Consider the following 19,626-nt stretch of genomic DNA (forward strand, 5'->3'; position numbering starts at 1 on the left):
TTGGTAATTGTTAACATTTTTACGGAGGAGTTGGACATTTCACATTAACAGTCAAGTTTATATAATATGACTCTTTAAATCTGATGTTCTTTCAAATAAACTTTACCAAACCTAATCGTGGACACACTCTTGGCGCATCCTGCAGCTTCTCAGTGTACAACATGTGGCAACTGAGAAATCCGCTGCACAAATGACTGCGTCAGAAGTGCCACAAAATCATGCAGTCTTTGATGCCGTTTTTCTGGCATACTAAATCGTGTGGATATTGGGATTCACGCACTATAAGTGTATTACGGCTCCATATGTTTTTGTATACAAGCGGGAAGAATCTGACCATGTCGTAATGCTAATAACTCATCATGGCGGCTTCATTGAACTGTAAATGTGGCCCACTTGGGGTCACTTGAATGAAACAGAACCATCATTAAAGTTATTAACAAAACCTGTGCTTTTCCCTTATGAAGAGTGAAAATGCCTGCGCCAAATCAGTTAATCAATGACTAGTTTTTGGGCCTTTGATAGAATTAGTGGTTACAATCCATTTATAAGCCAGTGAATCATTCACACAGTCAGTCTATTGGTGACCTGTGATGGGTCGGGTGCATTTTGGGGAGTCTCACGGGAAGCTGGGATAGGATGTGACGTGGTCTTGTTGGTTAATCCTCTCAGCTTCTAATTAATCCGACCCAGCAGGCCCACACTGAAGCTCTGTTTCGAAAATCGATTAGATTCCACAAGAAGCCCAACGGCGACGGCTCCGGAGTGTGAACGGGCTTTGAAGCGGGCTGGAGGTGCGCGTCTCCGGCGGGATGCTGCGGGCCGCTCTGGCTCTTCATCTCACTGCGCGTCTCACCCACAGCAGTGCAGCCCAGGCGCAGGTAGCAGGCCCATCACGCCGCCTGCTTCTTTAGCTTCAAGTACAAGTTGTTTTTACGTGCAGCAGGTTCCTAAAATAAGGAGATTCCTCAACAGAGATAAACAATATGACATTCTTTGATGAACTGTTTTGGGACAATTGTTTTTGGGGCTTTTCAGACTGTTCTATATGAAGATGGTACAGGCATAAGCCTTATGCATAGTTCCGTTTATGACAATAGTTTTCATTTTTGATAGTGTTTGATAACTAAAGTATTAAAGGGTTAGGCTGTATTTAATCAAAAGTTTAAAAGTGTGTTGCATGTTGTCGTATTTTAAATATACCAATTTCATGTTACGTAAAAATGTATTTATTTTGCAAAAAGTGTTTTCAAGATGTCGCGTGAGACCCAACGGGCTAATTACTTCAATGTCATTTTCTGTTTTAATTTGGTTTTGTGACGTGTCACACACAGATTATTTGTTTGAACGTTCAGTGGTGATTTTAAAATTGCTCCGATTTGTATCAACTTTACATTTCAGTCCTTATGCGATTCCATCTCTTATTTTTATGCAACTATTGTGACCAGTTACACCTGTCTTTCATTAGCTTTCTGGCGGTGTAACCTCGGTGTATCAAGTGTTTCCTTACTTCCTTGTGTCCTTAGACCTGGTGGTGAACGCTGACGAGAGGGAACCTGGAACATTGTAGACCGCGACATATTGTGTCACGACCCTCTTAAGTTAATAGACGGCTGCCGGATCGCCACGAGCAGCTCGTGCTGCTTACATCTACATCAGAGGAGAGTTTCACAACGAGTCCTCCACACTACAGGTACGCGCAAAAGGCCCCAACGGGTGACTTGTCGATCCGTAGGTGTGGTGTGCTTCATGCTGTCTGTTGACGTGTTTGTGATGCAGGGGGGCTACGTCTGCGAGGAGGACACAGCCCTCATCGAATCTCTTGAGGGCAAACAAGGAAAACCCAGACTCAAGCCGCCGTTTCCTGCTGACGTAGGTAAAGCACTCGCACATCAGGTTTCCTACTGGGGTCACTTGTGGTTTATAAGAAACTTCAATATAGGGGTTGTGTTGTAATCACCACTCTCTCTCTCTCTCTCTCTCTCTCTCTCTCTACCTCAAGGTGTGTTTGGATGCCCAACGACCGACTCCAATGTGGAGACGGTTGCCATGGCGACTGCGATCTGTCGTCGAGGCGGCACTTGGTTTGCACGGTGGTGGAAGAGATGTCTAATCCTCTGCGGGAGCTAATAGAGAGACACGCAGGTGTGTGCGTGCGTGTGTGTGTTTACAGTCCACTGCTGTGTTGATGCTGGTTGACTTTATGACTTCCTCTCTCCTCTTGTGTGATTGGTGTAGGAGGAGTGAGGGACGGCTGGGACAGTCTGTTGGGAGTGATCCCAGGGGGGTCGTTCACTCCCATCATCCCTCAGCACGTGTGCGACAATGTTTTGATGGATTTTGATGACCTGGTCCATGCAGAGACTACGCTGGGAACAGCTGCCATCATACTTCAGATCCCTGAAAGATGTGAAAATACATTGCAGCTTTTTTTTAGTTTTGAAGGAGATTAATATTTTTTCCTCCAGACTGATCAGAGCCGTCGAGTTCTACAAACATGAGAGCTCTGGCCAGTGCGCTCCCTGCAGGGAGGGTGAGGAACTGCATGATGCATTTACCCCTCACAAGACAGCATGGACAGTTTATGAGAGACATTAAACAGGCTACATCAGAGCAAGACACACACACACTTTAAAGATGTTTTCCCCTTTTCTATATTACTTTTGTGCGTCTTAGTAGTTGTTTTGTATCACTTTGTGTACCACTTTTCATAATGGTAGCAGCCCACGTGACACTCTGGGCCCCTGGGCTTGTACCCGGTAGGAGCAATTAGGGGTTAGGTGTTTTGCTCAGGGACACTTCAACATGGGACATGGGGCAGCCAGGACTCAAACCACCAACCTTGTGGTTCCCAGCGCGCCACGGCGACCCCCCAACAGTCGCTGTACTGAAACTATACCACTACATTACATGTCATTTAGCTGACACTTTTATCCAAAGTGACTTACAATAAGTGCATTCAACCATAAGGAACAAACTCAGAAGAGAAAGAAACAAGCCAATGTACAATTTGCTATAGATAAGAGCCATTAGAAGTACAATTTAAGTGCTACAGTTTGTTGAAGAGATGAAGGCTCTCTGATTAAGAATGCAAAGTGTTACCGCTTGAAATTAAACTTAAACGATCTAAAGCAAAACTTTTACAGGCATCACGTTCTTCAAAAGTTTTGAATGTTTAAGTCATGAATTCTGCACAGGGTCCCTGAATCCACTCTGCTGTTTGGCACGCAGAGCTGTTAACGCTAATTAGCATATGTGACCGACTTGTTTGTGATGAAACAGACTTAAAAAGGGTAAAATATAGGAAGAATCACAAGCTCAAACACTTCAATAAATTAAATTTATTTAATTCATGAAAGCATGAATAAATCCAGTAGGTTAGCTACATATTAATGGGAGATGATCTGTACAAAAAGATAACAATAGGAAAGGGGACAAAAGCTGTACTTGGGGTTTAATCAAAAAGTGGTCAGTGATCACTGTCTGGTGATATTGTTTTTACAACAACACAATATTCAAACACTTCACCTGGCATTTGTTTTCAAACCGTTCCAAATAAAACTGGAGGCAGAATGTTGCTCATTTGACCATTTAAACATCCACAAAATAGCTTGAGTGTCAGTCCTGCATATGTTCACCCTCAAAACTACAACGTGTGCACCAAAAGAAACACGAAAGGTAGTTTTCCAAAACGTTAGCATGTCTTTTTGGACCAAAGCACTGAGATTATGCTGCAATCAACACGTAGCTGTTAAGAGTCGTCCATGTGATGAGTGATGGGAGAAAAGAAACGCAGGCTCAGTTTGACATCTCACAGCACCGAGGGGAGAGTTTGGATTTCTTTTTCCTCCCCCCTGCTTTACGGTGCCATCCAGAAGGGCATGGGCTGCGCCTGTGGCTGCGCTTTAGCGCGAGAGGGGAGTGGAGGAGGGCAGCGATAGCCCTGTGTCCAGCGCGAGGAGCTGGAGGTGGGGGGAGCCGCCCCAGGGTTACCTGGCCCCGAGGCTTTGGAGGCAGAGTGGTCTTCCTCTTCGTCGGAGGAGTCGCCGGTGTACGCCACCAAACCAGTTTTCAATCGCTTCATTGAGGGCTCTGAAAGAAGAAAAAGGGGGAAGCACACGGACAGAAACAAGAGAGGGAACATTTGGGGAGAATGGGAGAGGAAAAACAAAACAAAACCACAGCGGCAACGTATTTCAAATAGGACCGGTTTGAGTTCATTATTTGTAACACATATTGGGAGAAACAAATAGTTAATAGATTCAAATCATAGTTTGAGGAGGGGGGAGGGCGGCCATTTGAAAGCAGCCATTGGTTGGTGGGGAGCAACAGTATTATGGCCGTCCAATCGAGCGTGAGGACAGCGTCACGAGTCGTGCCCCACCCCCAATCAGAATCCAGCATCACCCCAGAGACACATGGAAGAGAAGAAAAACACAGAGAAAAAGAGAAAAACACAAAAACAGGAGAGATTCTCGTTAGTGAGGAAAAGCAAACAAAGACAACCAAACTGATGATGTCATCAGAACGGGACGGCAAGGTGGACTCAGTGCATCAGATAAACAACACACGAAAGGATGTTGAGTCAAAGCTGCGCGTCAGTATCTGGGGGGGTTTGAAGCCGAATGTGTGCCAGTTCCTTTCTTATCTGCCGAGAAACAATTCATTACTCAAAACCAATGAGGTGTTCGTTGGCCTGCATCTAAAAGATATACCTCTTCAACCTCCAGTGAATCAGTTTGACAGTGTGGTGGATTTTTATTCTACTCTTTGCAGCGCTTGCTATTGGCTGTGAATAGATCCAGGCTGAGCTGTTAATGGGCACAGGCACAACCTGCAGCGTGAGGATTGAGCAGGGATTTAACAGGCCACAGGTTAATGCCCTTACCCACGGGGCCTTGAGTTGCCCTTCTCTCCTCCATCTTGGGTCTCACTCCGTTCGCAGGCAGCAGAGGCGGAGGCATCAGCTGCCTACTGGAGAAACTGCAAACAAACGGGAGTTATTCGCCCGCTGGCCCTCGCACGCTATCAATATTTCATTTAACAGATGTAACAGAACTCTGTGTTACCTGTCCCTCTCACTCGGCGGGCCAGAGGAACTCTGTGGAGGGGGTCCTGTAGCCTCTGGGCTGCCCACTGGGAAGCCTGCACCTAAATTAGTCATATGAATGGGTCCATGCTATGAGCAGAAAAACACACAGGCGCAATTAGCACACATCCTCCACTAAACCCTGTCCTAACACTAGCTTAGCTAAGACTATTTTAAAAACTATTAGCACCAAAGCAAGCGGAAACTCTCCTTGTAAATAGCTTACCACAAGCCTGACAATTCCCCCAGCAACTATGAGCGATACTTGAGCTTATCAGTATCAAGAATACCCTTTTCTGAATGTCCCTATTCCCAGGAGAAAAGACACGGGTAAACTGTGAACAACAGCGGCGACGGGAAACAGCATGACATGCCGTCGCAACCAGTGTTCTCAAAACGTTTGAAGGAAGGATGATTTTTAGAACAAAAATCCTAAACGGGGAAGTAATCGAGCAGCTAAGGATGGAAATGGCTGATGAAGCACAGTCACTCGTCACACGCTGCAATCGGGAAAAGGCCTCGGTGGAAAAAGCAAAAAGGCAAAGGACTGGGTGAAGGGAAGGGAAGGGAGGGGTAAATAATAACCTGACTAATGATGAGGGCTACTGGCGGAAGGGCTGTTATCACCTGGTATCCCAGCAGGCCGCTTGTCCTCTCGTCTGGCACCTCCTCTGTGAAGCGTCTTTTCTGTGGAGGTACGACTGCGGCGGCGGCGGCGGCGGCAGCGGGAGTTGGCGCTTTCGGGGGAGCTGCAGCTGATGAAGGAAAAGGTACAGGGGGAAGAGGCTGCGAGGACGGAAGGACACACAGTGAGTATTATCGTTTTTGGCGTGCCGCACACGTGTGGATTTAACGGCCCGGTCCTACCTGGGGCATCGTGCCTGACGGAGGGGCGGGAGGAGCTGGCGTCGGGGCGAGGGTGTGAGCGGGGGCGGGGGGGAGGGAGAATTGGGGAAGCACACCTACGGGTACCGTGGGATGGATGGGAGGCGGGACGCTGTACGGCAGGGAGACGGGTTGCGGCTGAGGCGGCGGGACGGGTAACGCGTAGCCCGGCTGGTAGCCGACAGGCGGGTAGTAGGGAGGCTGCGGCGGCGGCGGCGGGGGCGGCGGCATGCCGTTCACCACGGGGGGCAGTGCGAAACCTGCAGAAGGGAGGGGATAGAGAAAACAGAACAAGTCGGGCTCTGCGATCGACGGCGCTGATAACTCCAGTGATGAATCTTAAGCACGGAAAAAGAAAAGGCGACCGTATTGTACCTTGTTGTGTGGGCATCATTGAGCTCATCTGGTTGAGGAAGCGGGAATACTCGGCATGGACCTAGAGAGGGAGGAACATTGTACAGAAGGCTCATTAGTGGGAACTAGGAAAACGTACTATTGTGGGTAGTCAAATTCAACTGTGGTTAAACTGCTCAGAACAAACCACTCACTGTCTGAAGCAGGTTCTCGCATAAGATTTTTGCCGCTGCAAGTCCTTCTGGTTTAGGGTGACTGGAGGGGGGGGCAGACGTCATTTAGTTCTTCGGAGACCACAATGCTGCGAAAGCCTTTGTGGCTAGTTTGTCTATTACTAGTTAACACATTAACGGGGATAATCTCATGAGAAGCAGCGGCTCTTGATTCGTAGGACGACACCCACCTGATGTAAATGTACATGGGTTCAAAGGCCTCCCTGCCAGAGGCCGGCTCCAAACAGCCGGATCCTTTCCCTCTGAGGAAGACCTTGGCCCCGGTCTCGGCCTGAATGTGCTGCAGGTATGAACAGCCGGGGCCCTCGACCCGCTCTTTGACGACAAACCCCAGGATGGCGTGCTCCAGCCCCACAAAGATCTTATCTTGTACATAATGCATCTAGGAAAAGGAAAAAGACCCAACGTCAGTAACACGACGATAAGGAGAAATAGTGTAGATCAGTAACACTTTGTGTTTTATTTAAATGATGGAATACGATATAAAAGTCTCACTCCGGACTGAAAGTGTGGTCTGTGGTGGGTCATGGGGGGCAGTGAGGGAGGAGGGGGGTTATGCTGCTGGTAAACTGTGACTGAGGCACCGCCGGGGGAGAAAGGTGATGAAGACGAGGCCGTCGCGGCCTTCACCACACCGTTGGTTATGATCTCCTTGATTCGATTAACTGCCCCTTTAGAGCGAGGGATGAAACACCATAAGTTCAATCGCACGATATACAAAGACATTAAACATTGACATAAAAAAAAAAAAAAACATCGGAGAAAGTACGGACTGTCGACGAGCTCTCTGGTCTGTCCTTGGACGTGCAGATACAGAGGCCGGTCCCTGCCAGGGGAGAGCAGAAAAGATGCGTTAACAAAAGCACCGGGTCAGCAGTGATCAGCGTTTGTTGTCAGAGGCGGCAGAAGTCACCCTGGAAGCGCTTTGCCCTTCTCCTCCGACGCCATGTATCGCCCTCTGGTCGAAACCGCAGCGCCGCTCACTTTGCTGATCTGCAGACAGACAAGCGAGAACTGTCAAACACTCCGGGAGGCCCGCGATGAACTCAACTCCGCGAGACACGATCGTCCGCCCATCGCCGACGGACCTCGTCCTGCGTCTGCCCGCGCGTCAACAGATTGCGACAGGTGATCGGCACGTCGTTGATCTCCACCTCGGCCACCACCAGGTCGTCTTTGGCCTTCGCCAGCGCCGGAGGCTTCCCAAGGCATACGACCTGAGGGAAGCAACAGATGAAGCAGTACCATTTCAGTGTCAGATATCAAAACGCCAGCTCGATCAAACAGCGCGACGGGTCCTTCATCGGAGTCGGTCGAGGGACTGCCCAGCCATTGCAACATGCCGCTCCTCGTCACCTTGTCCGGGGGTCCCGGGACGCCTATTTGCGAGGGTTTCAGCTTGCCCTTGGCCACCAGCATTGCGTTGATCTTGGCGGCCACCGCGGCTGCAGCATCCAGAGCCCCCGTGGGTGCAGCTTCAGCCTCCCTCGTCCCACCGGAGCCGGGCCCGGGCTGGTCCCATTTGCTGCGGCGGCTGAAAGAGGCGAGGGGGGGCAATGGGGACAAGAAGGACACGGCTGAGACAACTTATAGGTGTGACGTCACCTCGCCGACTGTTGTTTTTGTTGTTGATGTGCGCTTATGGCGATCGCGCTTCTAACACGCACAACGTTGTCATAAGAATAAACGAGAGGAACCGTTGCGGAGCAGCAGCCAGAAACAGTCCGCCATGATTACATGATTATGACGTTGGTTAGCTAGCAGGCTAAACGAAAGGACCTGAAACTGCGACGTAAAATACCACGCGGGGGCGCATAAAACCGCCCGTTTCCAAACACTCACCCGCCGTTTTGGGTTCCACAATATGACATCAATGTCTTAGCGGGTGGAAATAGTTCCTCTCGGTGTTGGAATCGCGGTGAAAAGCCTCCCTCACCGACTCCTGCTCGGCTCTGCTGCGTAACGCTGTTTCCGTCTCCGGTTGATTTAACGTTGGTGGTGTTACGGTGACTCGCCACACGGGGGCGACGCCGAGCCGCGCGCCTTTGTGCATCTTTACGGGGGCGCGCTTCTAAGCTTCTGACTCCGCGAGGGTTTAAGTTTGGTTCACATTAAACATTTTATTTATTTTAAATTACGAGGAAACAGCCTGAGAGACGTTACAACCAGAGAGTGGAAAGTATGCAATAAATTCCCTCAATTCTCAATCACATTTTTTGACGTTGCCATGGTGACGTGACATGTGGCCGCAAAGTGCTGTCCCATTCATATTTACACAATTTAAAGCCCTCGCAGGCTTCTCAAACTCAACCACTTACCAGGTGACGACAGTCAAGTCTCTGAGGGTTCGGGGCTGCGGGCTCCGACTGGAGATTGGGTTTAGGCCCAACAGGTTTCAGGTGCAGCACTGCCGCCTCACCTGTCCCACCTTTCAGCACTTCTGTGGCCAGTTTCTCTGGAGGAGGCATCAAAGTTTCCAGTAGAGGAAGAGGCCTTGAGCTGAAGCACATGCGTCTTGACTGGTCAAGGTAGGTTTGATTGAACAGTCTGTTTTTCTCAAAATGTCCTGTAGAATGCATGAGTTCATGTGAAGCTTTTAAAAACACGCGTCAGGATTTTTTTGTGTGTGGTGATTTGTGCTGCTGCTCCTTGAAGCGTTTGACAGATTGTTTTTGGCTGTTTGCGTCACTCTTTAAATGCATTTATCAAATTAACGCTTCATTTTGATTCCATTTCCTACGGAATTCTGAATTAAATGTGCTAGTGTTTATTTACTCCATGTAAGCACCAACGTTGCCATAGCATAAAGAATTAAAGAATAATCTCGTTTCTCAACCCTTCTCATAGAGTAATCCCAAATAGCATGGTTGCTGATAAGAAAATTCATGTTAAAAGATGTAGTGGCTCAATTTTAGCTCATTAGATAGTTACAACACCAGAAAGCCCAACATGAATTACAAATGAATGACAAATATTTTATGATCCAAAATGTTACAGTTTGAGAAAAGCTTAACCTTATTTCCCCTTTTGACCTGGTGGAAACGTGCTTCCCACCTCTCTTGCAAATCGATTACAAACCTCTAACCCGAACGTAATTGAACTTGCTGAAAGTTGTCTGAGGCGTAGACTCACTGGTCAGTATTCTCAGTGACGACAGCCCGGCCCCGAAGGCCACAACGCAGCCCGCAGCTTTCTGTCCGGAGACCTCAGCATCACGGCCCAGAGTGGCTCTGTGCTCAGGTACAGGTGTCTAGTTACTGACCACCCAGGAGCTCGTTACTTTGGAAGGGGAGAACGCTATGTGGGGGCGACGTGGATCAATAGATTGAACAACCAGCAGCCCCAGTTGGCTTTCTTCTCTTCCACGGGCTGCAAAACTTTGGATTAGGATGAAGGTCCGTCATGTGTATGTAAGAGATGAAAGGCTTGTTTAAAGAGGCTCTGTATTAGTTTCCAATCACAGCACTTCATGTTCATTCATCAGGACTGGAGTTGTTTTTAGTCTGCTTTTTAATTGTTTTAGTGGTAGTAATTAATTGTTTTCAGTACAGGAATTGAGCTTAATATTTATTTTGTGACGTGGTTTACTTTTGGGTGAACAGGGCCTGCTCTGCAGTCTTGAGCCTTTGGATGAGAGATGGGACGTGTCTCTGTTACTGGGTCATTTACTGGGCCACCTGAGCTGGAATGTCAGGCAGTGCAAAGACGGACAAGTGGAGGAACGCGTTGAGCTGCGAGGAGCACATGCAGCCACTCGGTAGCTGTTACTATGAACTGCTAATTGAAATGTTCAATTACACAGTATTTTATTTATACCGCGACAATAGTTGACAAAAGCTGAAAAAAACTTGAGTTACGCTGAGTCTACATTAAGGTCGTACGAGAAAGAAATGGATTCAGTATGTTCAGCCTCTGGCTCTGCACACCAAAATAAGAAAATACTAACATATAAACACACGTCTGGACATATATGTACATGTAGATATGCAACCATTGTGTTCAATGTGAAGCGGAGTCTATTGGTTCCGCCTTTTTGTCTTTAGTTACTCAGTATTTTTATAGCACACTATACTACACATGGAAAACTAAATATAGAAAATGTTTTATTATTATTATTCTTTTTTTTATTATTCTAGGAACAAAAAGGGAAATTTGTGGCTACAAACCCGTGTGAACTTTGTCTGAACTGGAGTCTGCTTAACAGCAGCGACTAACGATGGTTCATTTAATTATTATGAAGCGTACTTCTCATAGTTCACCTACAGGTGGCGCTCTAATTCTAAACACTGTACCGTTCACGCTTTCGCCTTTGCTCCCACATGTGTGGTATTGATGTTACAGCTGTACAAACCAGTTCATGCTGAAGGCCAAAAGCTTGCTTTTTACATTTTACTTCAACACTACCGAATAAACACGTTCCTCTGTTTGAAATGCACATTTGTCTTTTGTTATTCATGACACCAGTCTACTAGTATGCATATACATAATAGGGCATTTTTTCAGATAGTTTATTCATTTGCAGATTTTATTCTTGATTAGAAATATCTGAAAATAGGGAAAAGGGCTGATTAGTATTTCCTGAGGTCCAAGTATCTTCCTTTGTCCAATCAAAAGTCCAGATATTCAAGCACTTGATCACAGACACTCTAAAAAGCTTAAAGTCTCTGCATTTGAAGAGCTTAATTAGGTATTGTTTAGTATTTGTCCTTAAAGAATCCTCATGGAAGCACCTACTGATACATTTTCTGCCTATCAACCTCTTTCCGCACAGGCTTTTGTTCAGATATTGAGCCGTGTCACATAAGACGCACATAATGTCCCTCTTCAGCCATGACCGTCCTGCGTGCACAGAAGGTCAGAGGTCAGGGGAGCCTCGACGCCTGAGTCGACCGGCATGACTGTTTACTGGCGGCGAGGAGGAGGAGGAGCGCGGAGAAGCGGTGAAACCCCGGGAGGACCAGAAGAAGCAAGAGGGGCAGACGTGCCATGTTTACTGTCTTTCCTAGTAAGAGCCCGAGTGCGAACCGTAATGCGTATGTTGGTTGGTGTAACCTCCGGCCTTCAAGCCACGCCGGCCCGGGTCTCGCCTGATCCTGGCGGCTGACACGGAGGTATGAAGTCAGGGGATGGTTGGGGGGGGGGGGGGGTCTATGCGTTGAACAAAGAAACACTGTGAGCTCTTGGGCTTCAGTGTTTGCTGTCAAACCAGAAATTACAAAGTGGTTTTTATATTTTTAACACCGCGTTGATTACATATGCCGGTATTGTAAAGTTTGGTTGATGTGAGCCGACGAAGTCTGCTTCTACTACTTGAGCCGTTTTGTAATTCATGATGCAAAAACGTAAAGCAGCCACGGGGGCACGGCGAGATGTGTGGAGGAGACGAAAAGTGATTGAGAGAGAGAAAACAGATGGTAAGATTGAATTTAAGAGAAGGGCAGGCGGACGAGGAGTGCGAAGGGATTCTTTTTTTTTTTTTGTGCACGTCTGGAGAGAATGAGAGGCTCTTATACACCTCACAGCGTGACGTTGGCCCGGGCGCCGGGCTCGTCTCGTCTGCACAGCGGGGTTCTTTCCTGAGCGGGCTGCCCAGGGGAGGGGCACCTGCAGCCGCCTCAGACACTGGTCAAGAGGAGAGGCCGAGAGGCGGGCCGAGCGGCTGCTGGGATGGAAAGATGCTTGGTGGTTCCAGGAAACAGACATGTGCTGAATTTATGAAAATCTTCAGGTAGAAACAGAGCGACGCTCCCGAAAGAAAATATTGCTCCTTGGCTTTTCCCTTTGGAATATGAGGAGGCGGGACTCTCTGTCTTTAATCTCAGGGTGAAATAAAAAGTGTCTGTTGAGCAGAAGGACAAAAGTTATGGTTGGAGCGAGTTGGTCCGTGCTGGCAACTCTACCAACGCAAGCGGCGCAAAGGTTTATGGATTGACCAGCCTGCCAACTGAGACAATATTTTCCATCCATTTGGTTGGGTTGACCAAACAGCACGTATTTGAGATTTATCAAACACTCAGTCATCCCCGCAAATCCGATGGAGGACTCAATCATCTGAGATGTTGAGTTCTAGAATACGCAGACGCACGAAACCCGTCCACTCTGCAGAAAATTAAACAACAAGCCGTCTGTGCTTTAATATCCGTTTCTAAGTGTCCTTTTTGGAAAGCTTTCATCTTTACTCAAGCAGCTCCCTCCGTCTTCTGTCATTTTCGTTCTACCCAGGGATCCAAAATGAAACCAAGCCTCATATGAGGGCTCATGATTTCAGACTTAGACGGAGCTGGCTCTTTATCTGCAAGAAATTCCATTTAAATGGACAAATGTGCTGAGAGGGGCTCAGTTGTCTGCGAGCGGTGGATGGATATTGCATTAACTTCACAACAGAGGAGCCCCCTGTGGTGTGACCGCAAGGGGCTGCGGATAATAACTGCAGTGGGAACGTTCTGCTCGGAGGTAGTCGGGACAGGTAAACAGAAACACATGGTGGGCAGCGTGGTCCACAGAAGAAATAATGGCATCTCCGTGCAGAGAAAGTGTGTCTCTTCAACCTGTTGGTATTACCAATGCAGCTTTCCATGCGCCTCTCAGGTTTCCGTCTCCACGACTGTAGTTTCCGTGCACTTAATGTGCAAAAAAACTAACCGTTACTTTGAGTTAGCTAAGCTCACATTATAGAAGTCTCATTTTACATTACATTAAAGGCACCCAAATGATCAAATACCTTTTGCATTAGAAGTCGAAACACACTTAACCACACTACTGTGAGATTTGGGCGAAGAAAACCACTATTACCCAATTACCAAATAACACGTTTTAACGGATCAATGCCACTTCCTGGAAGTCTGGATTATTAATCAGAATGTCCCATTTTTGCTGCCACGAGTATTTTTTATTCTGATGACTGGCAGCATCTCATTGTTTTTTACATGGTTGTCTCAGTTTGGACTTTGTTTAAGATTAATATGACAAATAACAAAACAATAAATTGTCAAATGAATAAATTCACTTTTGGATTTCTTCTTTATTAAGCAAGTGCATACACTTTATAATGAAATGTTCCCATCCACCAACACAGACGCTGCTATCCTGAGAGCTTCAGAGACAATAAAAATACATTCCAATGGAACAACAAGCCATAACACACTGTAAGTTACATTGAGCCAATATTGGTTCTACTTGGCTATTTGCAAGACGTGATTGATTAGTTAATGAGACCCGAGTCTTTATTTTGGTTGACTTTCTGGTTCAGGTTTCGTATCTGATCGTTTTTTGTTTGTTTGTCATCTTAAGTTAGAGTATGCAGTATAGAGACAACAAGAAAGGAATTGGGAAAAATAAGGGGATATAGATTTGAGATGTCGTCCCTCTGCTGGACTTGAATCAGGGACATCTTAAGCCCCAGAGGACACCCCAACGCACACCATGTCTCCCCCCCATGACACCACCCGCCTCCATTCCATCCCATCTCCTTACTCCTTTCTGTCAAACAACAATATTTGCTCATCTGTGTGGAGGAGCAGCAGGGCTTGCGATGCAGCACAGTGCGGCCTTTGAGCCGGACGCACGGAGACCAGGGAGACCCAGAGACACCAGCCAGCGGGTGTGCACACAGGAACGGGGAAGACCTTCCTCCGTCACTGGCATGCTGACACAGACACACAAACAAAACTGTGAATACAAGGCTTTTTCTCTTTCTCTTTGTTTGAGCAGACCTCAGCTCTCAGATTTCTGCCTCACTTCAGAAGTCTTGTTTCTCAGGTCTTTTCCTTCGTTTTCATGTCTGTTATTGTTGAGAGACAAATATCGTTGTCACTTTCTCCTTCTTTTCTCGCAGTTAGACATCCAATGACACAGCAAATTAAAGAAAGCAAACTCTTTATTCAAGGCCATATATTATGCATTATTATGAACATCAATTAGCACAAGTTGAGGCCATGCAAAGCATTGCACGAATCAAAAATAAGTACATTTTCATGATTATGAAGAATAATACTGTTTTAGATATGTCGGGGTTCACGGTAGACAAACCAAAGACTGTAGACCCACTCAAACATAAATTAAGTCAATAAACATTGTCTCAGAAAGACAGACATGGTTCTCTAAAAACAAGCAGAAGAACATTAGGGTTTTACTGAAAAGGCTTTTCCATGCAGAACATGCAGCATCATCTTGACTCTTGCAGTATAACTGTGTAGTCAGCTTCATTGTTGACTAAATAACCATTCCTCTGAGTTATTAAACCTTTTGATTTGTGGAAATGAATTTTCTCAAGTAATTACTGTATTTTACATTATATTACTTTACCATAACCACAATTATAATTTCATTTATCAATAGGGATCAATATTTAAACTTGGTTACTACAACAATTAAAGACACATTATTGGATACTACCAGAAAAGTGTGGTTGAAGCATTAAATTAGTTAAATGCAAAGATTGTCTTTTTGATTGTCGGGATGTTCTTTTCAAAGAGCATTTATTTTTTTCAAAGTGCTATCGTTTGCTTAGTAATAATCCTCAGTTTGTATTGCTAAGGATGGATCAATGGTCTTTGGTGCCCATATTATGGAACCCATAAAGCATCCACACAGAACCTTGTCACACATGTATGTGCACGCACACACATCATTGTGTCACACAAACTAGAAACTACTACAGCGGGCTGCTCTTGCGGCAGAGCTGATTTCCTGACGTCAGCGTCTGCCGGTTGCGTCTTTGTTTTCCGGTCAATAGAGTGTAGAAGAATGGATTCACACAAGAGTTTCCGTACGTTAGCCCCGTTAGGATCCGATTCACCGTCACCTGCGTGCCGACCGGTACCGTCCGCAGCATGTCCGGCTGGTACAGAGGCAGCAGCTGCCAGATCCAGAAGGGGAGGAAGCAAGCCCAGAATGCCAGGACGATGCCCAGGATGAGGAGCAGGACTTTGGGTTTGGGGGCGCGGGGGGGACAAGCAGCGCTGCTCCCACTCGCCCAGGCCGGCCGGGTCTGAGACACCCAATAAAGCCGGCCTAGAGTAGCGTAAAGCGCTCCAATGGCCACGCCGGGGCCGAGGATGCTGGTGCAGAAGAGCACGCTGAGATAGGCCTTGGAGCTCTGCTCGTCCCACGCAGGCACGCACAGCTGGCCCTTCTGGTTGTCCCCGTCCTCCAGGTGCAGCGTGATCATCATGGGCATAGTAAGAGCCACCGCCAGCCCCCAGGCCAGGCCCACGCGCAGCAGGCCCGATGAGTTGGAGGAGGAGGTGTGCAGGGGATGGGCCACAGCCCGGTAGCGGTCCAGACTCATGGCGGTGAGCGTGAAGATGGAGGCGTGCATGGTGAGGAGGTCCAGGCTCAGGAGGAGGCGGCAGCCGGGCTCTCCGAAGGCCCAGCCAGAAGCCAGGCTGTCGTACACGATGAAGGGAGCGGTGAAAAGGTAGAGCAGATCCGCGAGAGCCAGGCTGAGCACCTGGAGGTGAAGAGAGGAGGTGTGGGAGGAAGCAGAGGTGGGGGAGGAGGAAGGGGAGGAGTTGGCGAGGCAGGAGGGTAACGGTACTGTCGTAAGGCAGCAGGTTGGTCCCCTCCTACTTCTCCTGCGCCTCAGAAGGAGGCCCATGGTGTAGAGGTTTCCCGTGATGCCCAGCAAGGAGAGGAGGGAGAGCAGGGAGCAGAAGAGCGCTGTGGACGCCAAGCTGGGGGACGGAGAGATGGAGGGAGCGGAGGAGGGCGCAGAGAAGTTTGCGTAGGTGGACGGTGGGGGCAAAGAACAGGAGGGATCCATAATGTGAAACTCTAAAACTGCTCCAACGGTACGAGGATGGCCGCCAGTAAATGTTAGATGGTCCGTTGATGCAAAGTAGAAGGTGACAAGATGAGGAGGAGGGAGGTTGGTTGGGTCAAAGAGAAGAAACTGGTGGAGAGGAACACAGAAATATCTTTTTGTTAGTTTTCATAAATACTTTCTTCTTATATTTCGCTCTTAATTGTTTGACTATATTATTGAGGACAGCAGAGCTGGATGGATTTATGTGAATCATGAGGCCGTTTAAAGTAAATAGTCATACAAGTCATACAAACATACAGTAGAAATGAAAATGTCAGCGGAACCAGGATGGTTTATGTTTTAGCTGAAATCTGCTCTGGTTGGCTGAGCTTTTATAGTTTCCTTGTGAGCCAGGCGGGCTGTCGTGGTTTTAGTAAAATAATTGGATTTTCAGAGTGGGAGGGTTCCGACTGAAGGCTGTAAATCTAGAAACCCACAATGCCGTTTCCTTCTTAAGGTCAGCAGTTGGACAACAATTAGGCAAATTGGGACACGGAAAAACAAGGGTTAGAATTATGAAGGGGGGGACATTTTTTGGGGTGAAATCCAAATGGTCGAGTTTTAGTAGTTTGGGTTTCTGAGTTTATGTTTCGCGCTTTTACGCATTGGTGGTTTGGATGTGGACCGGTGCGTGAGCAGAGCCTGTGGACGGCCAGCACTTAACTGTTTTTTCGTCTTTATATATTACTAATTTTAAATAATAAAGCCCCCAGAACTAGATATTCCAATATATTTTACCAGTCTTTTTGTGATCTCATTTTCTCAGTCGTGAGACAAGAGTAACAGCGCCACTGTTTTTTATTTTAAAAACCAAGATCAATTCGTTTCCCCAACGAAATACAATCTACAGAGACATCAGAGCTGCCACGGCCTGTCGGACACATGGTGACCCTGCTGGCTGCTTCGGGGGGTTAAGAGCTCCTGTTGAACTGTGTTCGAGCAGCAGTCAAACCCCCGCGGTGCCGCGCGCCTCCAAACCTTCACCCGCTGCCTGGAAATAACCGCCGTGCCACCGCCTGTTTCTGACGGGACCTTTGGACACATTTCCACCGAACTCCATGGAATCTTTTGAAAGCAAATGTATGAATTCATTCTAGTTTAAAACGTGTCTCAATAAAACGAGGCCTTTAGCACCGCAACGCTGCACAATTCCCTGACCTGCAACTTCGCTTTGTCGATGGCGCGCTGTTGGCAATAAATAAATAAAGCACCTAAAATATTGACAGGGAACATTTAAGTTTGCTGCATTTAATAAATCGGTTAAATCTGCCTTCAGGACAATAATCCACACATTATCTATATTGATCTGATGCTAATTAATCAGAGAATAACTCGGCACATGTTTGTGTTAATTAGGCCTACCTCAAAACGGTCTAATCCCGGACACTGGAATAATGTTATTCCATGGATTAGTTTGGTGAAAAAACTCCGTTCCCATTTTAAAAATACGTCTGAAGACTTCAGACGCCAGATTAGAACGATATCTCCCAAAGTTGTATCTGTGGCGATAATCTGCCCCCAAACTTCTCTGCTGTGTCCTGCTCCCTGCAGCCTGATGCGTCTGAGTCAAGGGGAGAGGAGCGCGCGTATGACGGGAGAGGGGGAGGGATAGGATGCTGCCGGGGGGGGGGGGGGGGGGGGGTTATCCCGCATACTGAATATTAATATGAAGATTTGTTGGCCTGGATCGGAGTTCGGAGGAACATAACGGCAACATAATAGATTGTAGTGTCCTTCCTAATCATAAATGTCACTGGCCAAAAAAAGGTCTACCGTGAAGAATCTCTTTGACCTTCTCAAATGGGGTTTGTGGTTTTAATCTACTTGTCATGAAAGTAATAGACAATTGGAGACAAACATTAAAGAGCGTTCACTGAATAGTAATTACAGTCAAAACATCATTCAGTTAGTTTAAATCACGAACACTGTTCCGCCCGCAGCTGCTGAGTAAGAATTTGAAATAGTGTACGTTTTTAAATTATTGTATTTATGGCTACGTCTGGGGGGATGTACAGTACGTTTGATGACTCTACTGGTTTTGACAACTTTGAGCCAGATATAATCACACATTGAACAAGTTGCAAGTATACTTTCCAAGAAAGTCAGGATTCGGACCATAAATGGTATCATAACACCATGTTTTGGCATTTAATCTGATGTTTTGTAAGTGACAGATTTGGCCACTACTTTAGGTTTTGAAAGCTGCCAATTTAATGATGGATCTGACTAAAGAATGTCATGAAAAAGATGAACTATTAAAATACATATTTAAATAAGGTCTTCCTATCTTTGTGATTGACATATATCTCATCAATACAGACAATCTGGTTGTTACAATGTCGAGAGACTAAAAACAAAATGCTGCATCGGCCATGACATCACCATGACCCTGAGAGGCGCTACAAATGATCCCCGTATTATGGCATCGGATCTGTGGTTCCCTTTTGGACTCTGGATTGTTTTTCTTTAATCTACTTCTTCAATAAACAGAGAAGAAATGACATGCAGGAAAGGTATATATTGGATTAGCGGTTAAAGGAGTCAATAAAAAGCTTGTCTTTGGCACAGCTCTGTTTGCAAATTGAACCCGTTTTTTGCTTGATGCTTAAAAAATGTAAGTAAAAAGCTGCATAGTTTTGTTCTAAAATTGATTTGGACCCTGCAGAGTTTTGACTCTGTGTGGGAATGGCATAGAGTCAAACGTACCGAGCCAGCGTATCATTCAGTGTCATTTCATGACGCACTGTAATAAGTTATGCACCTCAACTCTGACCCAATGTCCATAACACATCAGCTCATCACACCGTGTTCAACCACAAGGCGCCTCGAACCCCCTCCTGTGACTTATGTGATGATTTGGTGTTTTAAATTATAGAGGAAATTAATTATCCGGTATACTTGCCTGCATCAACATTTTTCCATGTCAGAGAAAAGTTTAACTGGTCGATTCAATAAGTGGCCTGACGACATCACAGAATAAACAGGTCTTTCAGCAGTTATCAAAAGCAACTCACGGTCGCCTGTTATCCAGCGGGTTGTTTTTGGCCGCCGGCAACTTCGGAGGACCACAGCTGTGGTTTGCCAGCTCTAAGAGGCCGAACAACTTGGAAATGATTTAGTTGTGACTATAGCCGGTAAAATGTGTAGGCTGTGAGGCCGATGCTAGCTGTGGGGAGTCCACGCTGGCTGCTGCATACATGTGCTGGCGTACATAAGATAGACAGAGACAGGCTGTAAAGATGAGAGAAGGACGGGGGGGTTGT

At 46.7% G+C, this 19,626-nt stretch overlaps 2 protein-coding genes and 1 long non-coding RNA gene across 5 annotated transcripts; 1 reads left to right on the forward strand and 2 right to left on the reverse strand.

The window, feature by feature from the left end:
- The first annotated feature begins 1,523 nt into the window (after nt 1-1,523).
- Nucleotides 1,524-3,130, forward strand: LOC144389567 (uncharacterized). Its single transcript, XR_013453697.1, has 4 exons — nt 1,524-1,690; nt 1,777-1,869; nt 2,000-2,142; nt 2,236-3,130. It is a non-coding gene; the product is annotated as an uncharacterized LOC144389567 (long non-coding RNA).
- Nucleotides 3,131-3,323: 193 nt separating this feature from the next.
- On the reverse strand, nt 3,324-8,642 carry khdc4 (KH domain containing 4, pre-mRNA splicing factor). Of its 3 annotated transcripts, none has more exons than XR_013453696.1 (14): nt 8,401-8,642; nt 7,915-8,092; nt 7,647-7,775; nt 7,472-7,551; nt 7,332-7,384; nt 7,054-7,229; nt 6,729-6,940; nt 6,520-6,580; nt 6,347-6,407; nt 5,954-6,231; nt 5,714-5,872; nt 5,067-5,148; nt 4,886-4,980; nt 3,324-4,089 (listed from the first exon to the last, which is right to left on the reverse strand). XR_013453696.1 is itself a non-coding variant. In XM_078094849.1 (14 exons), exons 1-14 carry the CDS (start codon nt 8,427-8,429, stop codon nt 3,857-3,859), a joined length of 1,854 nt encoding a protein of 617 aa, XP_077950975.1. In that variant the 5' UTR covers nt 8,430-8,558; the 3' UTR covers nt 3,324-3,856. The 3 variants fall into 3 exon arrangements, 2 of the variants coding, with proteins under 2 accessions (XP_077950975.1, XP_077950974.1); XM_078094849.1 differs by having other exon boundaries at nt 5,067-5,176; nt 8,401-8,558; XM_078094848.1 differs by lacking the exon at nt 3,324-4,089 and having other exon boundaries at nt 4,820-4,980; nt 8,401-8,639.
- A 5,774-nt stretch (nt 8,643-14,416) lies between these two features.
- On the reverse strand, nt 14,417-17,929 carry uts2r3 (urotensin-2 receptor 3). The gene is made up of 2 exons (XM_040166176.2): nt 17,726-17,929; nt 14,417-16,450 (listed from the first exon to the last, which is right to left on the reverse strand). The coding sequence occupies exon 2, from the start codon at nt 16,319-16,321 to the stop codon at nt 15,212-15,214; it is 1,110 nt and encodes a 369-aa protein (XP_040022110.2). The 5' UTR covers nt 16,322-16,450; nt 17,726-17,929; the 3' UTR covers nt 14,417-15,211.
- Between the last annotated feature and the right edge of the window lie 1,697 nt (nt 17,930-19,626).

Source organism: Gasterosteus aculeatus, chromosome 20 (assembly GCF_964276395.1).
Source record: "Gasterosteus aculeatus chromosome 20, fGasAcu3.hap1.1, whole genome shotgun sequence".
Lineage (NCBI taxonomy): Eukaryota > Metazoa > Chordata > Actinopteri > Perciformes > Gasterosteidae > Gasterosteus > Gasterosteus aculeatus.

Coding starts and splice junctions, on each gene's coding strand:
- khdc4 (XM_078094849.1), bottom strand. CDS start 8,429: ATGTCATATTGTGGAACCCAAAACGGCGG. Junction 7,385..7,471: donor AAGGGCAAAGCGCTTCCAGG/GTGACTTCTGCC, acceptor CTCCCCTGGCAG/GGACCGGCCTCTGTATCTGC. Junction 6,941..7,053: donor GACCACACTTTCAGTCCGGA/GTGAGACTTTTA, acceptor TCCTTTTCCTAG/ATGCATTATGTACAAGATAA.
- uts2r3 (XM_040166176.2), bottom strand. CDS start 16,321: ATGGATCCCTCCTGTTCTTTGCCCCCACCGTCCACCTACGCAAACTTC.